Genomic DNA, 22,512 nt, shown 5'->3' with positions numbered 1-22,512 from the left:
ACTTAGATGTGCAGAAGCATAATTAGCATTATTTATCAATATTCTCAATCATTAACAATTCTCCATTGAACTTGAAGCCTAAACAATAGACAATAGACAATAGGTGCAGGAGTAGGCCATTCTGCCCTTTGAACCTGCACCACCATTCAATATGATCATGGCTGATCATCCTTAATCAGTATCCTGTTCCTGCCTTATCTCCATAACCCTTGATTCCACAATCCTTGAGAGCTCTATCCAACTCTTTCTTAAATGAATCCAGAGACTGGAACTCCACTGCCCTTTGGGGCAAAGCATTCCACATAGCCACCACTCTCTGGGTGAAGAAGTTTCTCCTCATCTCTGTCCTAAATGGTCTTCCCTGTATTTTTAAGCTGTGTCCTCTGGTTCGGCACTCACCCATCAGCAGAAACAGGTTTCCTGCCTCCAGAGTGTCCAATCCTTTAATAATCTTATATGTCTCAATCAGATCCCCTCTCAGTCTTTTAAACTCAAGGGTATACAAGCCCAGCCGCTCCAGTCTTTCAGTGTAAGGTAATCCCGCCATTCCAGGAATTGACCTCATGAACCTACGCTGCACTTGCTCAATAGCCAGAATGTCTTTCCTCAAATTTGGAGACCAGAACTGTACATAGTACTCCAGGTGTGGTCTCACCAGGGCCCTGTACAGCTGCAGAAGAACCTCTTTGCTTCTATACTCAATCCCTCTTGTTATGAAGGCCAGCATGCGATTAGCCTTTTTCACTACCTGCTGTACCTGCATGCTTATCTTCATTGGTGTACAAGAACACTCAGATCTCTCTGTACTGCCCCTTTACCTAAACTGATTCCATTTAGGTAGTAATCCGCCTTCCTGTTCTTGCTACCAAAGTGGATAACCATACATTTATCCACATTAAACTGCATCTGCCATGCATCTGACCACTCACCCAACTTGTCCAGGTCACCCTGTAATCTCCTAACATCCTCATCACATTTCACCCTGTTCCCCAGCTTAGTATCATCAGCAAATTTGCTAATGTTATTACTAATACCATCTTCTATATCATTAACATATATTGTAAAAAGCTACGGTCCCAGTACTGATCCCTGCAGTACCCCACTGGTCACTGCCTGCCATTCTGAAATGGAGCCGTTTATCACCACTCTTTGTTTCCTATCAGCCAATCAACTTTCAATCCAAATTAGTATTTTGCCCCCAATACCATGCGCCATAATTTTGCTCACTAACCTCCTATGTGGGACTTTATCAAAAGCTTTCTGAAAGTCCACTACATCAACTGAATCTCCCTCATCCATCTTCAGAGTTACATGCTCAACGCACAAAGAAAGCATTCACGTCCTCAACATCATAGCATTTCAACTGGTAAAATATAAGTTTCAGCTTTAAAAAAATGTTTTTTTCAAAATAACAAATAATTGTACATACAAAAATTCATTACCTTGAACACACCTTCCCTAAATTGATGATATTGTAGCAAATGTTCCATTTTTAAATTCCAATTTTAAAACAGACAGTTATAAACATACTAACTGCACCTTGGTTCTCAATCTCACATTTAAATTTAATACTCATTACAACAGAATTCACTGCATATTTCCAAGTAATCTTGAACTTATATTCGAGATTCCATATTAATTTGCAAGGATGTCATTAACTCCATGATTAAAAGTTAGTTTGGATTCTGGTTAGCTAAGTATTGCTTTCTTGACAGGTTTGAAACTGTTCTCTCTCCTTAACAACTTCTATCTTTCCCAAAGTTCTCTTGCAAACACTTTCTCCCTCCTCACAGCCTCCTTCTTATCCCTCACACCGCTCTTATAACTTGTTTCTCTCGACAGCCTCCAAGCAACGTTATTTGTCTCACACTTTACAACCTTCTTCACGCCTCATACTACCCTTGCAGACTCCTTATTCCCCTCCCCATGATCATTTATCTTAGCTGACACCTTGATATTCATCACACAGTCCCCTCGATAGTGTCCTCAAAACCCAGATACAACTTGCAGGTGTATCCAGGGATGTGCAACTAGATGAATTAGTCATGGGAAATGCAAGTTTACAGAAATAGGGTGGGTTTGGAAGGGATGCCTTTGAGAGGGTCAGTGTGGTCTCGATTTGCTGAATGGCCTACTTTCAGGGATTCTACGAAAAGGCACTTCCAGCCTCAGCAAAGGTTTCCCTTGTAAAAAGCTCACTTTACTGAGCAGCTCTTTGTGACCCACTTCCCAGCCCTCAGTCCTCTGATTCTAGCTCCTTTTGCCCCAGCGCCTTTCCCAGTCATCCCAGCACTAACTCCAATTGCTCTTCTAAACTCAAGTTGTTTCTTTACCACATTTATTGCTGATATCAGCAGCAGCCTCAAGAGAAGAGGATTTAAGGAGCAACATTTCACCATTTCCTTCCATTTATTTGGAGAGGGTGGGGGCAACGAGAGGTACTTTTCTCTAATTGCCCTTGACAGTGAACTTTCCTGGGTGCTTTGGGAACATTTGGGGGCTGATCCTGTGTTTCTGTGCAGACATCTAAAATATTCTAGGCCTGTTGGAGGCTGAGGGGTGACCTGATAGAGGTTTATAAAACCATGAGAGGCATGGATCAGGTAAACAGGGGTGAGGGAGTCCAGAACTAGAGAGCACAGGTTTAGGGTGAGACGGGAAAGACATAAACGAGACCTAAGGGGCAACTTTTTCACACAGAAGGTGGTACGTGTATGGAATGAGCTGCCAGTGAAGTGGTGGAGCTGGTACAATTGTGACATTTAAAAGGCACTTGGATGGGTATATGAATAGGAATGGTTTGGAGGGATATGGGCCAGGTGCTGGCAGGTGGGACAAAATTGGGTTGGGATATCTGGTCGACATGGACGTGTTGGACCGAAGGGTCTGTTTCCTTGCTGTACATCTCTATGACTATGATTCTATAAACATTTTCTTCTGCTTCATCAGTGACTTTCCTGCCAGAAGGTCAGACAGGGAAGATAATTGTTCAACTTTTAGTAATATCCCACTAGCTAATTCTCCATCAGGACCTCGGTACTTGTCAACTCTCAGTTTCAACAATTTACTCAATATTATTCCTTTGCAATTGTAACTGCCTTGAGTTCCTCCTGCTCTTTCAATTCCTGATTTATAGCTATTCCCAGCATGCTACTTGTATCCTGAAGACCAATACAAAACGTCTGTTCAATTCGTCTGCCATGTATTTATACTCCTTCACTAATTCTCTGGACTCATTTTCTGTCGGACCAACGCCTACTCTGTTAACTTATTCTTCAAATATCCAAAGAAACTTTTCTCTTTGTCTTTATATTTTTAGTGAACTTTCTTTTGTACTCTAACTTTTCCCTCTTTATTAATTGTTGAGTAATTATTTTTTTAATATTCTGTTCAATCTTCTAATTTCCCACCTATCTTTGCACAATTGTATTTTCTTTGGAGTTTGATTCTATCTTTGACTTTTTTTTTGAAGTTCACCATGGATGGCAGTTCTATCCCTTTAAAAATTTCTTACTTGTTGAATGTATCTTTCTGAAATATCCCCTTAAATGTTTGCTACTGCATCTCTACTGACTTATCACTTAAATCTAATTTGCCAGTTTACTTTCATAAACTCTGCTCTCATAGTTTCAAAACTGCCTTTGTTTAAATTCAAAATTGGATAAAATTTTTGTATAAAAATCAATCACTAAGAGGTCAGTAATTAGTCCTACCTTGTTTGTCAAACTCAGGTCTAGTTTCAACTATTCTCCAATTCGTGTCATGACATGCTGACCCTCAGCTAAATTATCCTTATTGAATTGAATTTTCCAGTCTATATGCAAGTTAAAATCCCAAGTAATAATTGCAGTACCCTTTTGACAAGCTCCCATTGTTTCGTCCTTGAAACTCTGTCATTCCATGTGATTACAGTTAGAGGGTTTACACACAACTCCCACAAGTGGCCTCTTGACTTTATCATTCCACATCTCTATCCAGACTGCTTCTCTATCCTGGTTACTTGAATTTAAGTCATTCCTTTGGATTTGCTGATATCTTCTTACTGGTGACTAGATCATACTTATTTATCCCAATTTGTACTACCAGGTCATTTGTTTTGCTTCAAATGCTACATAAATTCAAATAAGAACATAAGAGCTAGCAGGAGTAGGCAATTCAGTCCATCGAACTTGCACAACCATTTGAAAAGATCAACCATGTTCTCATTCCAGTATCAACTCCACTTTCGTACCCACTCCTCACAACCCTTTACCCTATAGCTAATTAAAAATCTGTCCATTCGCTCCTTAAACTTATTCAGTGGCCCGGTGTCCACTGCACTGTGAGGTAGGGAATTCATAGACTCGCTCTTTGAAAAAATAATTTCTCTTCATCTCTGCTTTAAATCCACCACCCCCATAGTCTGGAACTATATCTTTGTTTCCTAGATTTCTCCATAAGGGAAAATGTCCACTCTATGTCTACTTTGTCAAATCCCTTTCGCATTTTATATACCTCAATTAAATCTCCTCTCATCCTTCTGAATTCCAGTGAGTCCCAATGTCTTTCATTATTTATGTAATCTCTCATCTTATCTGATTTGTTCTTAATTCTGTATTGTCTGTTTATCATTTTCCACATTATTTCTTTCCCCTGTTGCATTTCCCCCACTCTTAGATTCACCACAATGTCCCCAACATATGGGGAAGTAGGTCATAAGTGTGTTTCTGGTGTGTGATTTGTGAACGAGCAATCAGCATTTTTAACATGGTATTTATTGTTCTTTTCTTTCACTTCTATTTCTCTTTATGGTTCAAGTTGATTCATCTACAAAGAATTCTTGTTAGTTCAGCTGAATTATAGACTAATATGCTTTGTCTTTCCTGCAATTTCTAAGGTTGTGTGATTAACTCAATCGTTGCTGCCTTCCTAGTCCCTCCTTTTAATTTTAACCGAAACTTATCCACCAATTCTAATAATCCAGCTTTGACTTTTTTTTTGCAAATCACTCAGGGAAAAGTCTTCAACCTTCAGCAAAGCCTTAGCCACTTCCAAAAAACTTTGACATAAAAATGCAGAAGCAAACTGATTTTTAAAAAAAATACTTTTCTAATTATTCTTAGCCCGTTCCTTATTGCATACTGACTATATGCAATATTCCATTGCAATTTTCCTTTTTTTGTTATATCCAAGATGGAATAAATGAACTGTTGTGCCAGTCACTTCTTAAGTCACAACATCAAACAAAAGTTATACCGAAGTTTCAATATGTCCAATTGTATGCTTTTCCTATAATGGATATAAAATGAATAGATGAATCAATTGGAGACTTCCAATAATTTTAGGGTTGGTTCTCACAACTTGTGCAAAAACAAATGTCTACCCCCATCCTCAAAGTAAACCAAACTACATGCACACACACTTCAGGTAAAGGGGAAAAAAATTAATGTCTCTTTCTACAGAAATTCAGTTTAAAATAGAAAAAAACATTTTCTAGCCAACGGTAATGTGTATAAAATATGCTCCAATAATGCTTTTCATTGACCTTTTTAAAAAAGCAATCTGTGCATCTCCATATTCTTCCAAAGCCAAGTCCATAAAGATTAATAAATATGAACCACCTTCATAACAAAACTCTGAGTCGGAATAAATAGTTCATTCTTAGGATAGTAGGCTATTACCAGTAGGCACCATAGGATCAATGCTTGAACCATAGCTACTCACAGTCTATGTAAATAATTTCTAAGTAGGGACCAAGGTTATTATTCCTAAATTTATCAATGACCACACTTAGGTGGAAATGTGAGATAAAGATGATCCAAGGGAGCTTCACAGAGATCTGGGGCAGCACAGTGGGTCAGTGGTTAGCACTGTTGCCTCACAGCACCAGGGACCGGGGGTTCAATTCCAGCCTCGAGTGACCGTCTGTGTAGAGTTTGCACATTCTCCCTGTGTCTGCGTGGGTTTCCTCCGGGTGCTCTGGACTCCCCCCACAGTCCAAAGATGTGCAGGTTAGGTGAATTGGCCATGCTAAATTGCCCATAGGGTTAGTCATTAGTCAGGGGAAACATGGGGAATGGGTCTGGGTGGGTTACTCTTCAGAGGGTGTGGACTAGTTGGGTCAAAGGGCCTGTTCTCACACTGTAGGGAATCCAATCATCTAATCTAATCTAAATTTGGACCAGCTCATTGATTGGACAACAGCATCACACATGGAATATGATCCAGGTATGCACTGACCATTTTGGATGAGAAAACAGGAAGGCCAAATAAATAGGTGACAGGTGGGAAGCTGTAAAGTCCAAATGGATGGGAGTGTCCTTATTCATGAATCACAAAATTCTAACATGCAGATGCAACCAGGAAGGTAAATGCTATGTTGGCCTTTAGTGCATGGGGATTTGAGTGCAGGAGTAAAGATGTCTTGTACAACTGCAAAAACGCTTGGTGAGAGTGCACCTTAAGTACTGTGGATAATTTTGGTTTCTTTATCCAAGGAAGAATATATTTACCAAAGTAGGAGTACAGAGGATCACAAGACTAATTCATGGGATGGTGGGACAGTCTTCTGAGGAGAGATTCAAGAAACTGAGCCTTCATTCTCGAGTTACAAAGGATGAGAGGTGATCACACTAAAACTTACAACAAAAATCGTACAAGACATGATTTGGTAGATATCTATTGGAAATGTTGCATGGCCAGTTAGTCTAGAATCAGAGATAGAGTCCTGGAATTAGGGGTAAGCCATTTAGATGATGAGGAAGTTATTTACTCAACAGGTAGCAAGTCTTTGGAATTCTTTGCATTAGAGACCTGTGGAAACTCAATTATTGGCAAGTCAGAAGTTAATAAATTTTAGGATACTAATGGTATCATGAGATATAGGTAAAGTGGAGATAAACTGCAAAGAGATAGATGATCAGTCATGATCTGTTCAAATGACAAAAAAGGTTTTATGTACAGAACACTCTACTCCTCTATTAGGCTGGAGATTGGAAATGTGTCATCTATCATTACCAGTAGCATTATCCAATGGCCCTGAATGGGTCTACTCCCATTAGTTTTCATTTTACTCATGTGAATTTAAAACGTTTTATTATCTTGTTGTATAGTCCTTGATGAGTTGAACTCATAGTTTTTCTTTCTTCCTAAAACAATAATATCCATATTAAAATATGCTTTATGATATCAATATTATCCTTTTATATTATATGTTTTGGTTTCCCAGTTCTATTGCAGATACAGCAAGCAGAAATTAAACTTCTTGGCTGTCAAAAAGTAACAGAGAAACATTTGAATACAGTGGGGACACAGATCACACTATTAGATATAGCAGGCAAACAGCCAAAAAATTGGACGCATTGTGAAGTAGTTTCTGCAACAGCCAAAAACACTCTGTAAATAAAATCACATGAAATTGGAAAAGCCTGCAGATGAAATGGGAATATTTTCCTCACCTGTGAATACAGTTCTTTCCTTCGAGATAAGCCATACCAGCAGCAGCATCCAAAGACATCTTCACAAGTTGCTTCATCTTTAATTCATCTTTCTTCTTCCGTAAAAATGAAAGGAAATCACCACCTGTGACACAAGATAAACTGATGGAACGATGTCACAACAATTTACCGATTTTTAGAAAGGAATGCCTATTATTATGACCCCAGCTACTATTATTACTGGACAAAGTAAATCCCAGACTCAAATTTGGCTTGGTAGATCATATTTTGTTTTCTTGGTTTTATTGAGGTAGTCTTTCATGATAACACAAACATGCAATGCTGCCAGTTCAGTTCTGACAATAAAACTGAAGTTTATTATGCAAAATAATAGAAAGAAAAAAATAAACCAAACTATTTACATATTGGAGATGTTTAAAAGATTTAGAAACACACAGTACAATACAATCCCATTCATCCCATTACCCTCCTTAACAGTACTCACAGAGAGAACTCCCTTCCATTTCCCATTTGTAGGCTTAATTTAACTCGAACTACAATGCCCAACCTTTGTAACTAATAGCCTTCTCCTGGAGGCTTCATACAACGAGACTTATACTTTTTCAGTTTCCCACCTGGAATCTTCATACTCTTCACTTTGAGGAAAGCTCTTTCATAATACCCCTAAATCACCTCCATTTCTCAGCAGGAACTGTTTTACACATCAAGCTTCAGTCAAGAGTTTACCAAAACTGTCCAATAGAAGCTAAAAAGCTTTTATTCCCATCCCAACAAGATATGGGTCTTTCCCCTAAACAAAAAAAGTCCAGAATTTTCTGTCTGACGGCCAAATGTGAAATACCTTTATTTTGTTTGCTCTCATAAAGTGAGCAAATCCGTTACTTTGCAGTAAGTCTCTCTTCAATACTGTTTGGTAAACTGAATCATATGGCTATAAAAATACTTACAATTTAATCATTAAATCTCTTCAGATACGTAGAAAACACATAAGCCACAAGTTCAAAATTCAAAACTCCAAATAAAATCGTTTTAAAAATGTATATAAATTACACAACTTTCATCGCAAAATAAACTACATATTTATTGAACATGCACTTAAATGATCATGAATAATGCTTACTTGCTAAAAGGTGTAATCAGAACATTTTAGACCTTCTCCACTGCTCGTCATTTCTTGATCTCTAACTAACTATTGGACGCAACATAGCAGCAGAGTTGGTCATTCAGCCCATCAAGACTGATTCACCATTTCGATCTGATTATGTCCGATCACCCACTTTGAAACCTTTTTCCCACAATTATTGTCACAGCCATTAGGTCATTGGTATCTTGTGAGAAAGAGTAACATGCCATTAGTTTTAATTGCCAGCTGCACATGCACGTTAGCCTTCAGTGACTTCTCTCTCAAACAGCACCAGTAAATCACCTTGTAGGATGTTAGTCCTGATCTTGTTAAATTTAATCCATCCAGCAGGCACAGATCCCACCTTTCCCAATCCCAATACCAATGCCTCAGAACTCCGATGCCCTCCATCCAACACCAGTTCTCTAAACATGTGTTCAAAAAATGAATCCTTCTATTCTTGTGCTCATTAGCATGTGGCACTGGAGATTATGCTGAGATTACAATTCATGAAGTACTGCTTTTAAAATAGAGCACAAGACCTTTGAAGAAGTAACAAAGAAGATTTATTAAGGTAGAGTAGTGGACATATTCTACATGGACTTTAGTATGGCATTCAACAAGATTCCACACAGTAGACTAGTTAGGAAGGTTAGAACAAATGGAATGTAGGGAGAACCAGCCACTTGGTTACACAACTGGCTTGAAGGTAGAAGACAGAGGGTGATGATGGAGGTCTGTTACCAGCAGTGTGCAGCAAGGATTAGTGCTGGGTTCACTGTTTTTGTCATTTATGTAAACGATTTGGATGTGAACATAGGAAGTACGATTACCAAGTTTAAAGATGACACCAAAATTTGTGGTACAGTGGATGGCCAAGAAGGTTACTTTAGAGGACAACAGGAATGTATCATTCAGGCCACTGGGTCAAAAAGTGACAGATAGAATTTAATTCAGATAAACATGAGGTGCTGAATTTTGGAAAGGCAAATCAGGGCAAGACTTACACACTGAATGATAATGACCCTGAAGTGCAGGTTCATAGTTCCTTGAAAGTAGAGTTACAGGTAGATAGGATAATAAAGAAGGCATTTGGTTTGCTTGCCTTTATTGGTCAGTGCATGGAGTAAAGGAGTTGGGAGGTTTAGTTGTACAGGACACTGGTTAAATCACTTTCGGAATACTGCGTCCAATTCTGGTCTCCCTGCTATAGAAAGGATGTTGTGAAGCTTGAAAGGGTTCAGATACGATTTATAAGGATGTTGCCAGGGTTGGAGGGTTTGAACTAGAGAGAGAGGCGAAATAGGTTGAGACTATTTTTCCTGGAGCGTCAAATGCTGAGGGGTGGCGTCATAGAGGTTTATAAAATCATGAGGGGCATGGATAGGGTGAATATTCAAGGTCTGTTCTCAGGTTAGGGAGTCCAAACCCAGTGGGCATAGGTTTAAGGTGAGAGGGAAAAGATTTAAAAGGGACCTAAAGGGCAACTTTTTCACACAGAGGGTGGTGCATGTATGGAATGAACTGTCAGAGTAAGTGATGGAGTCTGGCACTATTACAACATTTAAAAGAGTGGATGGGTATATGAATAGGAAGGGTTTAGAGGGACATAGGCCAAATGCTGGCAAATGGGACTAGATTAGTTTAGAATATCTGATCGGCATGGACGAGTTGGACTGAAGAGTTTGTTTCCATGCTCTACAGCTCTCCGATTCCATGACCACACAAAAAAAGAATAGTAGCAAGCTGGTCAGGTTCCTCAAGCTTGCTCCACCAATCAATAGAATCATTACCAATCCAACACTCCTTATGTCCACTTTCCTGCCTTTTTCCCTGTAACCCTTGATTCCTTACTGATCAAGAATCTATCGTCTCAACCTTAAATATAAATAAAGACACTGTTTCTACAGCTCTTTGTGGCAAGGAGTTCCAAAGACTCTCAACCCTGCAAGAAGAAATTCTTCCACTTCTCAGTCATAAATAGGCAGCCCTTAATTCTGAGATTATATTCTCTGCTCATAGACTCTCTCATGAGGGGAAAAATCTTCTCAGCATTTACCCTGTTAAGCTCTTTAAGAATCTTTGAAGTTTCAATGATATCACCTTTCGTTCTTGGCAATGTCAATGAGTACAGTCCCAACCTGTTTAGACTTTGCAGATAAGAAAATCCCTCCACACCAGGGATTATCCTAGTGAAACGTTTTTGAATTGCCTCCAATGAAACAATCTTTCCTTAACTAAGGACCAAAATTGCCTCCAGTATTTAAGATGTTGCTTCATCAGCACCTTGTACAGTTGCAGCAAAACTTGCCTACTCTTTTTTTGTCAATCCCATCGAAAAAGAGCCAACATTTCATTTGTTTTCCTGATTAGAAAGATACTATAGTTTGCTGATACGATTGGGGCATTTAAGGGACTTTTAAGCAAATTAATATGCAAGGAACGGAGGAATATGGACCAACGGCAGGCAGAAAGAATTAGTTTAATTTGGCATCATGTTCAGCACAACATCGTGGGCCAAAGGGCCTGTTCCTGTGCTGTACTGTTCAATGTTCGATTACCTGCTGCATTTGTGTGCTAGCTTTCTGTTTCATGCACAAGTAACCCCAAGTTCCTTTATGTTGCAGCTTTCTACAGTTTTTCTCTATTTAAGAATACTGCTCTTTTGTTCTCCCTTTCAAAATGAATGACTTCATTTTCCCACATTATGTTCCATTGGCCAACGTTTTGCTCACTCACTTGACCTATCAATATCTCTGTAACCGCCTCCCATTCCTCTCTGCTTCGGTTCCTAACTTGTCATGTGACCACCTCCCCAAAAGTGCTATCCACATAGTTCTCTGCCTCGCAGATACATAACAGTGACTCCAGCTGTAGCTCAAGTTCTGCAACCTGAACTTCAAGCTTGCCAATAAACAGAAATGCTGAATAAAATCAGCCAATTTGGCAGCTTCTGTGGACGGAAGAAAAGTTAACATTTTGAGTCTGATATAACTGTTCTTCACAACTTTTGTTCAAATTTGTGCAGCTGTTTACACTTACCACAAATAAATGCATCTCAAACACATGGCATGTCCTTGACTTCCCATATACCATAAGACATGCATTCTGCTTGATTGAATTGACCTGCTATACTGTGATTTTAAAAAAAATACTCCTTACAATTAGAATTACAATATAATTAGAAGAACAACTACGTACCAATTACTCACCAATCAACTTCTTTCCCAGCAAGAGCCAATTCCTGAAGGCTGAAAAACCAGTCAGAGAAAGCAACACCTTCTTCCCCTCCTTACTGAAATCCTTTGCTCACCAACTCCCAATTAACATTCAGCAGAGGTGAGGCAGCACTTAGGCTTCTTCTAAAGCTCTCTGAAGAACAATTGAATTCAAGCTTCTGAAAACAGTTTAAAAGAGCCACCTTGTTAACCTGCTGGAGCTGCTCTCAGAACTCATATATCCCTGTTTTAAGGCTGGCAACAAATCCAGTTTCTTGAAATCAACAGAATAATTTTTAGCTAAACAACAAGATTCATCATCTGGATTTCTCCCTTAAGGTGCCTAAATATCTTGAACTTGCACAAGTTTTGTGTTTTGCATAGGTCTTCAGTGCACATCATTAAAAGAAGCAATTTCTATCAGGTAAACTGTACAGCCAACAAAGAGTCCCTTCTTATTTAATAAAAAAAATAAGTGCGGGTCTTGACAATTATGTTGGTGACCAACTTAGGAAATAAAATTTTAATAAAAACAAAGAACTATAATTGCTGGAAATCTGAAACAAAAACAAAGTGCTGCAGAACCTTTAGCAGCATCTGTGGAGAGGGAAACAGAGTTAATGTTTTGAGTCCAGTGACCTTTTGTCAGAAATTGTTAGTGGTCAGTAGTGACTGACTACATTGGGAAGAAAGAGTATACAAAAAGCCATAACTTTGCACATGTGTGGCATAGTGGGATATATAGTATTTAGAGGGGTTATCTTATATTATAGTGGAAATAGTATTTCACAATTTAAACTACCACCTGACCTGTATGCAGAGGAGGAAGATTCAATCTGATTCTAACAACATACAAAGTGGAAAAAGTATAAAAAATATAATTTTTGGGAATTAATCAAATTTCATAGTACAGAAGGAGGCCATTTGATCCATCATGTCTTTATCAGTTTTCAAGCGAGCTACCCAGCTAGTCCCATTCTCTAGCCCTATCTTCATAGCCATCTATCTAAATTCATCACATTCAAGTTTAAATCCAGCTGTCTTTTGAAATCTGGATGGAATGTGCCTCCAGGTAGCACATTTCAAATCCTAACAACTCTGAGGAAAAAAGTTTCTCCTATCTCACTCCTAGCTCCCTTGCTGACAATCTTGAAATCGTGACCACTAGTTAGTGGCATATCAATGACTGGAAACAGAATATCGTGTTTTTTTACCTTGTCAAAATTGTTCATAATTTTGAATATCTCAATAAGATCACCTCTTAATCTTCTCGGCTTTGGGGGAATAAACCTAATTCCTCTACTCTTCCCTTGTACCTAATATCTCCTTGTTCCTGGTATCATTTTAGTAACTTTCCTCTGCACACTCTCCAGAGCTTTAACATTCTCCATTATATAAGGTGACCAGAAATGAACATAACGCTCCAAAGGGGTGAAGCATCATTTCCTTACTTTTATAGATCATATCTATAAGCCTTCTTATCAAGTGTTTTACCTTGACTGGCAAATTTCAGAGAATCATGCATATGGACCCCAAAGTATGCTCCCGTAGTTCCCTCAAATTTACGCCACTAAGTCCGTACGGTCTCTCTGTTTCTATCAAAATTCATTACCTCACATTTCTCTGCATTGAAAGTCATCTTCCAAGTGTCTGTCCATTTGGTCAACCTGTCAATGTTCTTCTGATTTAGCCAAGTTTTCAATGTCCCTTATGTTGCTTTTGCAAGAAATACACTCTCTGAGGAATGAGGTGTAACAATGTATGCAGACAATTACTACTACATAAATATAGGTCTTGTTGATAACCATTTTCATTAAACAACTATCATTCTTCACAATTCCATTTGCTCCAATTTGTTAAAGAGAATAAAGAATAATTTGATCAAGTACTATCAAATGAATTGGCTTTATTCCTCCCCTTTTCAATACTACAGATTATAATGCATCTAATGTTCGTATAATAAATGAAAACATATCTAATAACACAAGAATATAAGTGTTTTCATTTGGTAGTGAATGTTGCTGGAAGATCAGGCACATTGTTGAAGTTTTGCCTTGTACTCATCGAGACAGATACAAGAATGCCAAATTTAAAAGACAGCAACAATTTATACTGGATGAGAAAAGCAGGATGATTTCTCGACACTGCCATTGAGAAAGCATCTCAAAACAACTGTGTTCTAGGCTTTTGTTTAATTTTTTTAAAAATGCCTGCATGTTCATTTTTCTATCATTGAATAGGTTTCTGCATTATGCAAGAGTAATTGAGCCACATTGTGAGCCCTACTTAAAACTGTAAATTGGTTGTTCATATTTAGCAGCAAATTCAGGATTGATTATAAAAGTGCTGCTTCATCATGGAATGACATTTAAAGAAAGAAACTAGTTTCTCAGCTTTCCAAGTCTGGGTGGAAAGCTGGTTGAATGGTTGCTCCCTTTGAATTCTGGAATTTTTGGATCTGACCCCATGAAAGTAAACAAAGGCTCTGACACTGTGTCGTTCTTTCAGCAACACTCAAAATACATGTTATTAGAATATCTTAGGTTAAGCTTGCTAATTTTTCCATTAAATCATTTAGCCACAAAGAGCATGATTCTAAACCAATACTAGTTGTTGTACTCATCACTAAAAGCAATTGTCTAAACAACCTAACCTTTTCTTGGTATTAGTCAGCTGAACGTAACTGGGGCTGCATCACTAGCGATGATACAATTAAACACACGAGCTTCGAATTCTTCCTAAGTTCTCTGTACGGCAGGTCCTGAATCTACTCCAGCTCAAACAGGATCAAACCCTATGCTGTCAGCATGAACCACACTGGGCATATGGTGAACTATCCACCCCAGATCCCTCCCACTCAATTCCACGGGATCAAGCTGTAAAGCTCAGAACATAATTTCCAAGGCTGACAAAAAAGCTGCCAAAATTTCTGTGGTAGCCTCAACACAATGCAATGATCCTTCCGCTAGGTCCCCACACAAACATAGCAGTTTTAAAAATAAGCATTATTAAATTAAATTAAATCCATTTAACAGTGTATATAGAAACTCTGAATCCTGGGAGGGTGGTGGTTAGCTTAATTGGCTCGAATTGTCAGTATGATTTACACTAAAGTCAACAGCTTGTTGCCTGATTCCCATTACAGCCAGAGGGCCTTGCAGAAATCTCAATAAGAAGAATCAGAAGGCAGTGTGGTCAACTGTAGCACTGCTATTGCTGCAGCTCCAGTTAAATTATTAGATTCACCTAATATGAGAGCAAGGTAGATTATTCAGCCAAATGGGGAAACAATGAGAAAGTTTTATTGTAAATAAAGTTACAGTACTTTGAAATGAGATGACCTGTAAAAAGGGTGGTGAAAACAAATTAACAGAAACATAGCAAAGGAAATTGAATTTATACTTGAAAATGATAAATTTACAGAGCTTTGGGGAAAAATGGGGTGGGGGGGGGGGGGGGTGGTGGGGGAATCATATAGCTCTTTCAAACAGATGAAATACCATATTCCTTCTATGTAGTAAAACCCAGCGTTCCCAAGAACATTTGTCCAATTATTAGTTATTAGCCAATTTCAGTTGGAAAGTAAATGATTACCATCCACTGTTTTAAGTGCATACATGAGTGCCCAAACAGGATTTGGATCAGTGATGCTGACAATACTTGAACAACCAGTAAATGAAATATCACCACTTATGAGAGATATTGAAGGGCTGTTAACATCCAAAAAATCTTAATGAGTGATATTCTTAATTGAATAAGGTACAGTAAAGAAACTTACTGGAAGAAAATGGCCTTAACATTACAGAATCACTGCAAAAAAAGTGTTAAGGAGAAAAGTAATAATATAATTGTGAATGCTAGATGACTAAGAATTTGATACTTTTATCAAGTCCTACCCCAGGACTTGAGCACAAAAATCAAAGCTGACTCTCGAGTGCAGTACTGAGAGAGTGCTGCACTGTTAGAAGTGCCAACTTTCGGATGTGAAACTGAATTCCCATTGACCTACTCAGGTAGATGTAAAAGATCACATGGTTCTATTTTGCTGATCATCAAGGGAATTATCCCCTGTGAGAGTCAATAATTGACCCGTAATAAAAATCACCAAAACAGATTATCTGACCATTGTCAGATTGCTGTTTGAATTTACGATGGTGACAACTCTTCAAAACTATTGGCTGAAAACTGCTGTCAGATATCTCATGATTAGAAAATATGCTATACAGATTTTTTTTGTAGAACTGCTCAAGATTTAAATCAAATATTCAAACATCAAATGAAGTATTGGACAGTATAACTTAGGACTAAAGTTCTTGATGCCCTCAGAAAATATAACTTCAGAATCGTAGTTGAAATATAATGATCTGCTCTTGCAGGCCTATAGCACACAAGCACATTCAGACACAATGGGTATACAGTATCACTCAGACATAAGCCAATTTTACTCAATTATTATGTGTCTAACATACACAATGTAATATAAAGGGTCCAATATTATGAAAAATACCTCATGGAATAATCAATTCTGCAGTTTTGTAACCTACTGTATTGGATGTGCGTACCATCTACTGAATGCAAGAAAGTAATGTAGATAAAACCTATGAATTTGCATGCCTGAGAGTTAAAGCCAAAGAACAAAACCAAGATGTGATGAACGCTCAACAACCTGAAACATTAAGACTGTTCACAGATGTTGGCTGAACTGCTAGGTTTTTTCAACATGCCCTGTTTTTAATTGACGATCAATATTTCATTGTTATTTCATTGTTTTGCCAGGGGAAAGTATACTTCTAGGTACAGCAGCTGAAATTCAAAACACAGTCCAACAAAAAAAAATCGAATTACTGTGCTTGGACTCAAGGGTTAAACTGCAATAACTGAGAGGTGACCAGAAGAAAATAAAAATAGCTTACTTTTTAAAGAAAGCATTTTACATAACTGAGGTGAAGGAGCAATACGAGGATTACACAATGCCACCTAGTAAATTGAATCAACTTCACAGTTCTGTGGCATGAATCACAAAACTAAACAAATTGATTTTTTAAAAAATTGTGGAAAGTCATCACTTTCAATTTTTTTCAACAATGTGATTCTCATGTTTTTGTGCCTGGGCTGAACCGCATTATTTGCTTTTTTCTCCATTTCACAAAAGATGAAATGACTTAATTTGCACTTTTATTAATGTCTTTCCTGTATTCAGGATGACCCAAAGAGCGCCACAATTAATTATAAATTTTGAATTGCGGTTGCTGTTGCAATGAACTAAAAAAATCTGGCAACCGATTTCATAGCGTGATTGTGGGTACTCAGCCTTTTGTGTCTGTGCTGACCCTTTGAAAAATAATGGCACTTAGTCTTTCATCCCATTTTATTGTCAGCAACCATGTAAAATTAGTCAACCACAAGGACCTGCCCAATTCCCTTCTAAATCTATGGAGTCAGTTTCAGGCACAGACACTCCAGTAGAATACTGACAACTGTTGTAGTTCTGTTCGCCGAGCTGGGAGTTTTTCTTGCAAACGTTTCGTCCCCTTTCTAGGTGACATCTTCAGTGCTTGGGAGCCTCCTGTGAAGCGCTTCTGTGCTGATTCCTCCAGCATTTATACTGGTTTGAATCTGCCGCTTCCGGTTGTCAGTAGCTGTCCGCTGCAGTGGTCGGTATATAGGGTCTAGGTCGATGTGTCTGTTGATCGAATTCGTGGATGAGTGCCATGCTTCTAGGAATTCCCTGGCTGTTCTCTGTTTGGCCTGTCCTATAATGGTGGTGTTGTCCCAATCGAATTCATGTTGTTTGTCATCTGAGTGTATGGCTACTAGGGATAGCTGGTCGTGTCGTTTTGTGGATAGTTGGTGTTCATGAATGCGGGTTGTTAGCTGTCTTCCTGTTTGTCCTATGTAGTGTTTTGTGCAGTCCTTGCATGGGATTTTGTACACTACGTTGGTTTTGCTCCTCCTGGGTATCGGGTCCTTTGTCCTGGTGAGTTGTTGTCTGGGAGTGGCTGTTGGTTTGTGTGCTGTTATGAGTCCTAGTGGTCGCAGCAGTCTGGCTGTCAGTTCAGAAATGCTCCTGATGTATGGGAGTGTGGCCAGTCCTTTGGGTTGTGGCATGTCCTCATTTCGTTGTCTTTCCCTGAGGCATCTGTTAATGAAATTGCGCGGGTATCCGTTTTTGTTGAATACCTTGTATAGGTGTTGTGGTTCTGTTCGCCGAGCTGGAAGTTTTTGTTGCAAACGTTTCGTCCCCTGGCTAGGCGACATCATCAGTACTTTGGAGCCTCCTGCGAAGCGCTTCTTTGATGTTTCTTCCGGTATTTATAGTGGTCTGTCCTTGCTGCTTCCGGTTGTCAGTTTCAGCTGTCCGCTGTAGTGGTTGGTATATTGGGTCCAGGTCGATGTGTTTGTTGATGGAGTTTGTGGATGAGTGCCATGCCTCTAGGAATTCCCTGGCTGTTTTCTGTCTGGCTTGCCCTATGATAGCAGTGTTGTCCCAGTCGAATTCATGTTGCTTGTTGTGTGCGTGTGTGGCTACTAGGGATAGCTGGTCATGTCCTTTTGTGGCTAGTTGATGTTCATGTATGCGGATACATGAACATCAACTAGCCACGAAACGACACGACCAGCTATCCCTAGTAGCCACACACGCAGACAACAAGCAACATGAATTCGACTGGGACAACACTACTATCATAGGGCAAGCCAGACAGAAAACAGCCAGGGAATTCCTAGAGGCATGGCACTCATCCACAAACTCCATCAACAAACACATCGACCTGGACCCAATATACCAACCACTACAGCGGACAGCTGAAACTGACAACCGGAAGCGGCAAGGACAGACCACTATAAATACCGGAAGAAACATCAAAGAAGCGCTTCGCAGGAGGTTCCAAAGCACTGATGATGTCGCCTAGCCAGGGGACGAAATGTTTGCAACAAAAACTTCCAGCTCGGCGAACAGAACTACAACAACAAACACCCGAGCTACAAATCTCACAAACTTTGAATACTGACAACTCTTGTGAAAAAAATGTTTCCTTAACTTCCTGCCGCTGTTTGCTGACAATTTGAATCCATGACTTCTGGTTAATGACCAATGCATCAGAGGGAATTTCTGCACAGGAATATTCCATACGTTGTCATGAAGTAAGTTATCTGAAAATCTATTAGTAACCGTCACTGAAAGAAAAGTAGTAAGCAAAACACCAGACCTTAACTCTTTCAACTTTTAATAGTGCTTTTGTTTTTACCTGAATCTCATGGGAGATAGAACTTTGTGTTTTATACTTCATCAGGAGTATCTTAAGATTGCAGGATGTCCCATTCAGAGTTAGAGAATTACAGCACAAAAAGAGACGGCTTGGCCCAATTAAGACAGAGATGAGGAAAATTTTCTTCTCTCAGAGGATTGTCAGTTTCTGGATTTCTCTTCAAGAGCAAATAGTGGAGGCTGGGTCACTGAATACCCAGACAGAGAGTCAATAGTTATTTGGAACAAACAGATAAACGGAGTTGAAGTGATATTTGATCAGCTACTGCAGATGGCACTGAATTTGGAATAATTCAAAACTATGAGGACAACATGGAATTTCAAAATGGCATTAACAAGTTAGTAGAATGGACAGATAAGTGGCAGATGATGTTCAATACAAAGAAGTGAGAGTGATGCACTTTTGTTGAAGAAAGACAAGAATAAATGGAGGTATGATTCAAAAGGGGGTGGAGGAGCAGAGTGACCTTGGTGTATATAAGCACAGATCACTAAAGGTGGCAGGACAAGTGGATTGCAGTTAATAAAGCTTACTGTTTTCTTGGCTTTCTTAGTCGGGGCATACAGTACAACAACTCAACATGGACATCCACTATAAACCCACTCAATCTCACAGCTACCTGTTCTACATCTTCTCCCATCCTGCCTCCTATATAAAAAAGCTATCCCTTATTCCCAATTCCTTCACCGCATCTGCTCCCAGGAGGACCAATTCCACCACAGAACATGATAGCTAGCCTCCTCCTTCAAAGACCACAATTTCCCCTCTCACGTGGTCGATAACACCCTCCAGTGCATCTCATCCATTTCCTGCACCTCTCCCCTCGAACCCCACCCATCCAACCACAACAAGGACACAACCCCCCTTCCCCCAAATCCTCACCTTTCATCCACCCAAACTCCAGACACATTGCATTATCCTCTGCCATTTCCATCACCTACAAACAGACCCCACCACCAGAGATATATTTCCCTCCCCAACCCTATTTGTGTTCCTTAAAGACCTCTGTGACACCCTTGTTAGGTCCACACCCCCCAACCAATCTACCCTACCGCCCTGGCACCTTCCCCTGCCACCGCAAGAAATGCAAAACCTACGCCCACATCTCCCCCTTTACTTCCGTCCAGGACACCAAAGGAGCCTTCCACATCAGTCAGCTTTACCAGCACCTCCACACATCTCATCTACTGCATCCGTTGCTCCCAATGTCTCCTCTACATTGGGGAGACAGATGCCTACTTGTGGAATGCTTCAGATAACATCTCTGGGACACACTCATGAAATAATCCCACTGCCCTGTGGTCGAAAACTTTAATTCCCCCTCCCACTCTGCTAACAACATGCAGGTCCTGGGCCTTCTCCACCGCCAAACCCTTACCACTCTACATCTGGAGGAAAACTCTCACATCTTCCCCCTTGTGACCCTCCAACCATACAGAATCAAAGTGGATTTCACCAGTTTCCTCATTTCCCCTCCCCCCAACTTATCCCAGATCCTCCTACCAACTCAGCACAACCCATTTGACCTGTTGCCTTCATCCCCTAGTTCATCTACCTACTGCATTCCTAGCCACCTTCCCTCATCCCCACTCCTCTCCCATTTATCTCTCAGCCCCCTTGGGCCACCCCCTCATTCTTGATGAAGAGCTAATGGTTGAAATGTCAATTCCCCTGCTCCTTGCATGCTGCCTGACTGGCTGTGCTTTTCCAGCACCAACTCTTCAACATAGACTATAACAACAAGGACTGATGTTGAACTTGTTCAATGATGTGGAAATGCCAGTGTTGGACTGGGTTGGACAAGGTCAAAAATCACACAATTCTTGGTTATAGTCCAACGGGTTTATTTGAAAACACTAGCTTTCAAAGCACTGCTCCTTCATGAGATCCAAGTGAGAGAGGAACACCTTAGACACAGAATTTGTAAAGAAAAGATTGAAGGGTCATACAATTCATGCAAACGAACTGAATGCACCTAAGGCGGCTCTTAAATCTTTAATCAGTTCAAATGGAGATGCAGGTTTTGATTGATTAATATGCAAATCCCAGAATTTCTTTCAAGTCACTGCCCTAGGATAAGTTAAGATGTTATCAATATAAGGGAGGTGACACCTACAGTCAGTGAGCCAAGTTTAGTACCCATCAGGACAGCCTTAAACGGGATCTTGGGTTCATGTCACACTACAGGTCACCCCACCACATTATATACTCATACACAAACACACACAGACATTCACACAGATCCTCTCTAATACACACACTCTCTCACACAAAAGCAGTCTCAGTTGCATTTACTCCCTCACTCTCACACATATTCTCTCTCTCCCCCCCCTCACATACAAGCACTCTCTCAAAAACACACACTCTCTATCCCTCACAAGAACACAGACACACAAAATATCTCTCCCCTTCTCTCTCACTCACACACATACAAAATCTCTCTATCTCTCTCTATCCCTCACACACACACACACACACACACACACACACACACACACACACACACACACACACACACACACACACACACACACATAAATCTGTGGGATGAATTTACACTTGCAGATACATTTTATTTTGTTCAAAAAAAACACAATTTGTAGAGAGTATACTTTGGAAATAAAATCAGTCTGACTCCAAGTTAAGGCACAGACAGATTCCAAACAAGACCTCACATCTAAAATACATCGTCTGGCCAGAGGTGTCACCTCCTTCATATTGATAACACTAAGTTATTTTAGGGGAGTAACTTGAAAGAAATTCTGGGATTTGCATATGAATCAACCAAAACCTGCACCTTCATTCTAACTTGAAGATTTATGAGCCATCTTAGATGTGTTCAATTCATTCACACGAGCTGTATGACTCTTTGGTCTTTTCCTTATAAACTCTGTGTTTAAGGTCTTCCTCTCTCACTAGCACCTGATGAAGGAGCAGTGCTCCAAAACCTAGGGTTTTCAAATAAACCTGTTGGACTATAACCTGGTGTTGTGTGATTTTTGAACTTGTACAAGACACTTGTTCGAGTATTGTGCAAATATGTGGGATCCACAAGACAGGAAAGTTGAGAATTTCCTGGACAGAGTGCAGAAGTGATTTATAAGAATGTTTCTCATGCATGGAACCAGTTATGAGGATAGATTAAAGAAGTTCTTAGTGATAAGGCGGCTGAAAGAAGGAGTAATCAAAATTTTCAAAATTATTAATGAACCAGACACAGTGGATAGGGAAATGTTCCTGCCCATAAGAGAAAAAGAACAAGAGGTGAATGATTTAAAGCATCGTACAAATGAAACAAGGATGATATAAGAAAAAAACTTCTTCACAGAATGAGTATTCCGGTATGGAATGTACTGCTTGGAAATGTAGTGGAAGCGGGTTCGATTGAGGTATTCAAGAGGGCATCTGGTGATTATTTAGATAAAAATCATGTTCAGGGATATATAAAAATCATGTCAAGCAAAAAG

The 22,512-nt window shown here is 39.5% G+C and overlaps 1 protein-coding gene across 1 annotated transcript in view; it reads right to left on the bottom strand.

Annotated features, from left to right (window-relative positions):
* Window positions 1–22,512, bottom strand: part of fer (fer (fps/fes related) tyrosine kinase) — a 226,968-nt gene that overhangs the window by 30,597 nt on the left and 173,859 nt on the right. Inside the window, exon 16 of the mRNA XM_060837245.1 lies at window positions 7,437–7,560. Within this exon, the coding sequence (XP_060693228.1) occupies window positions 7,437–7,560 (124 nt within the window). The remainder of the gene's footprint in view (window positions 1–7,436; window positions 7,561–22,512) is intronic.

Source organism: Hemiscyllium ocellatum, chromosome 2, assembly GCF_020745735.1.
Source record: "Hemiscyllium ocellatum isolate sHemOce1 chromosome 2, sHemOce1.pat.X.cur, whole genome shotgun sequence".
Lineage (NCBI taxonomy): Eukaryota > Metazoa > Chordata > Chondrichthyes > Orectolobiformes > Hemiscylliidae > Hemiscyllium > Hemiscyllium ocellatum.
This window is presented reverse-complemented; position numbering and strand designations above follow the sequence as displayed.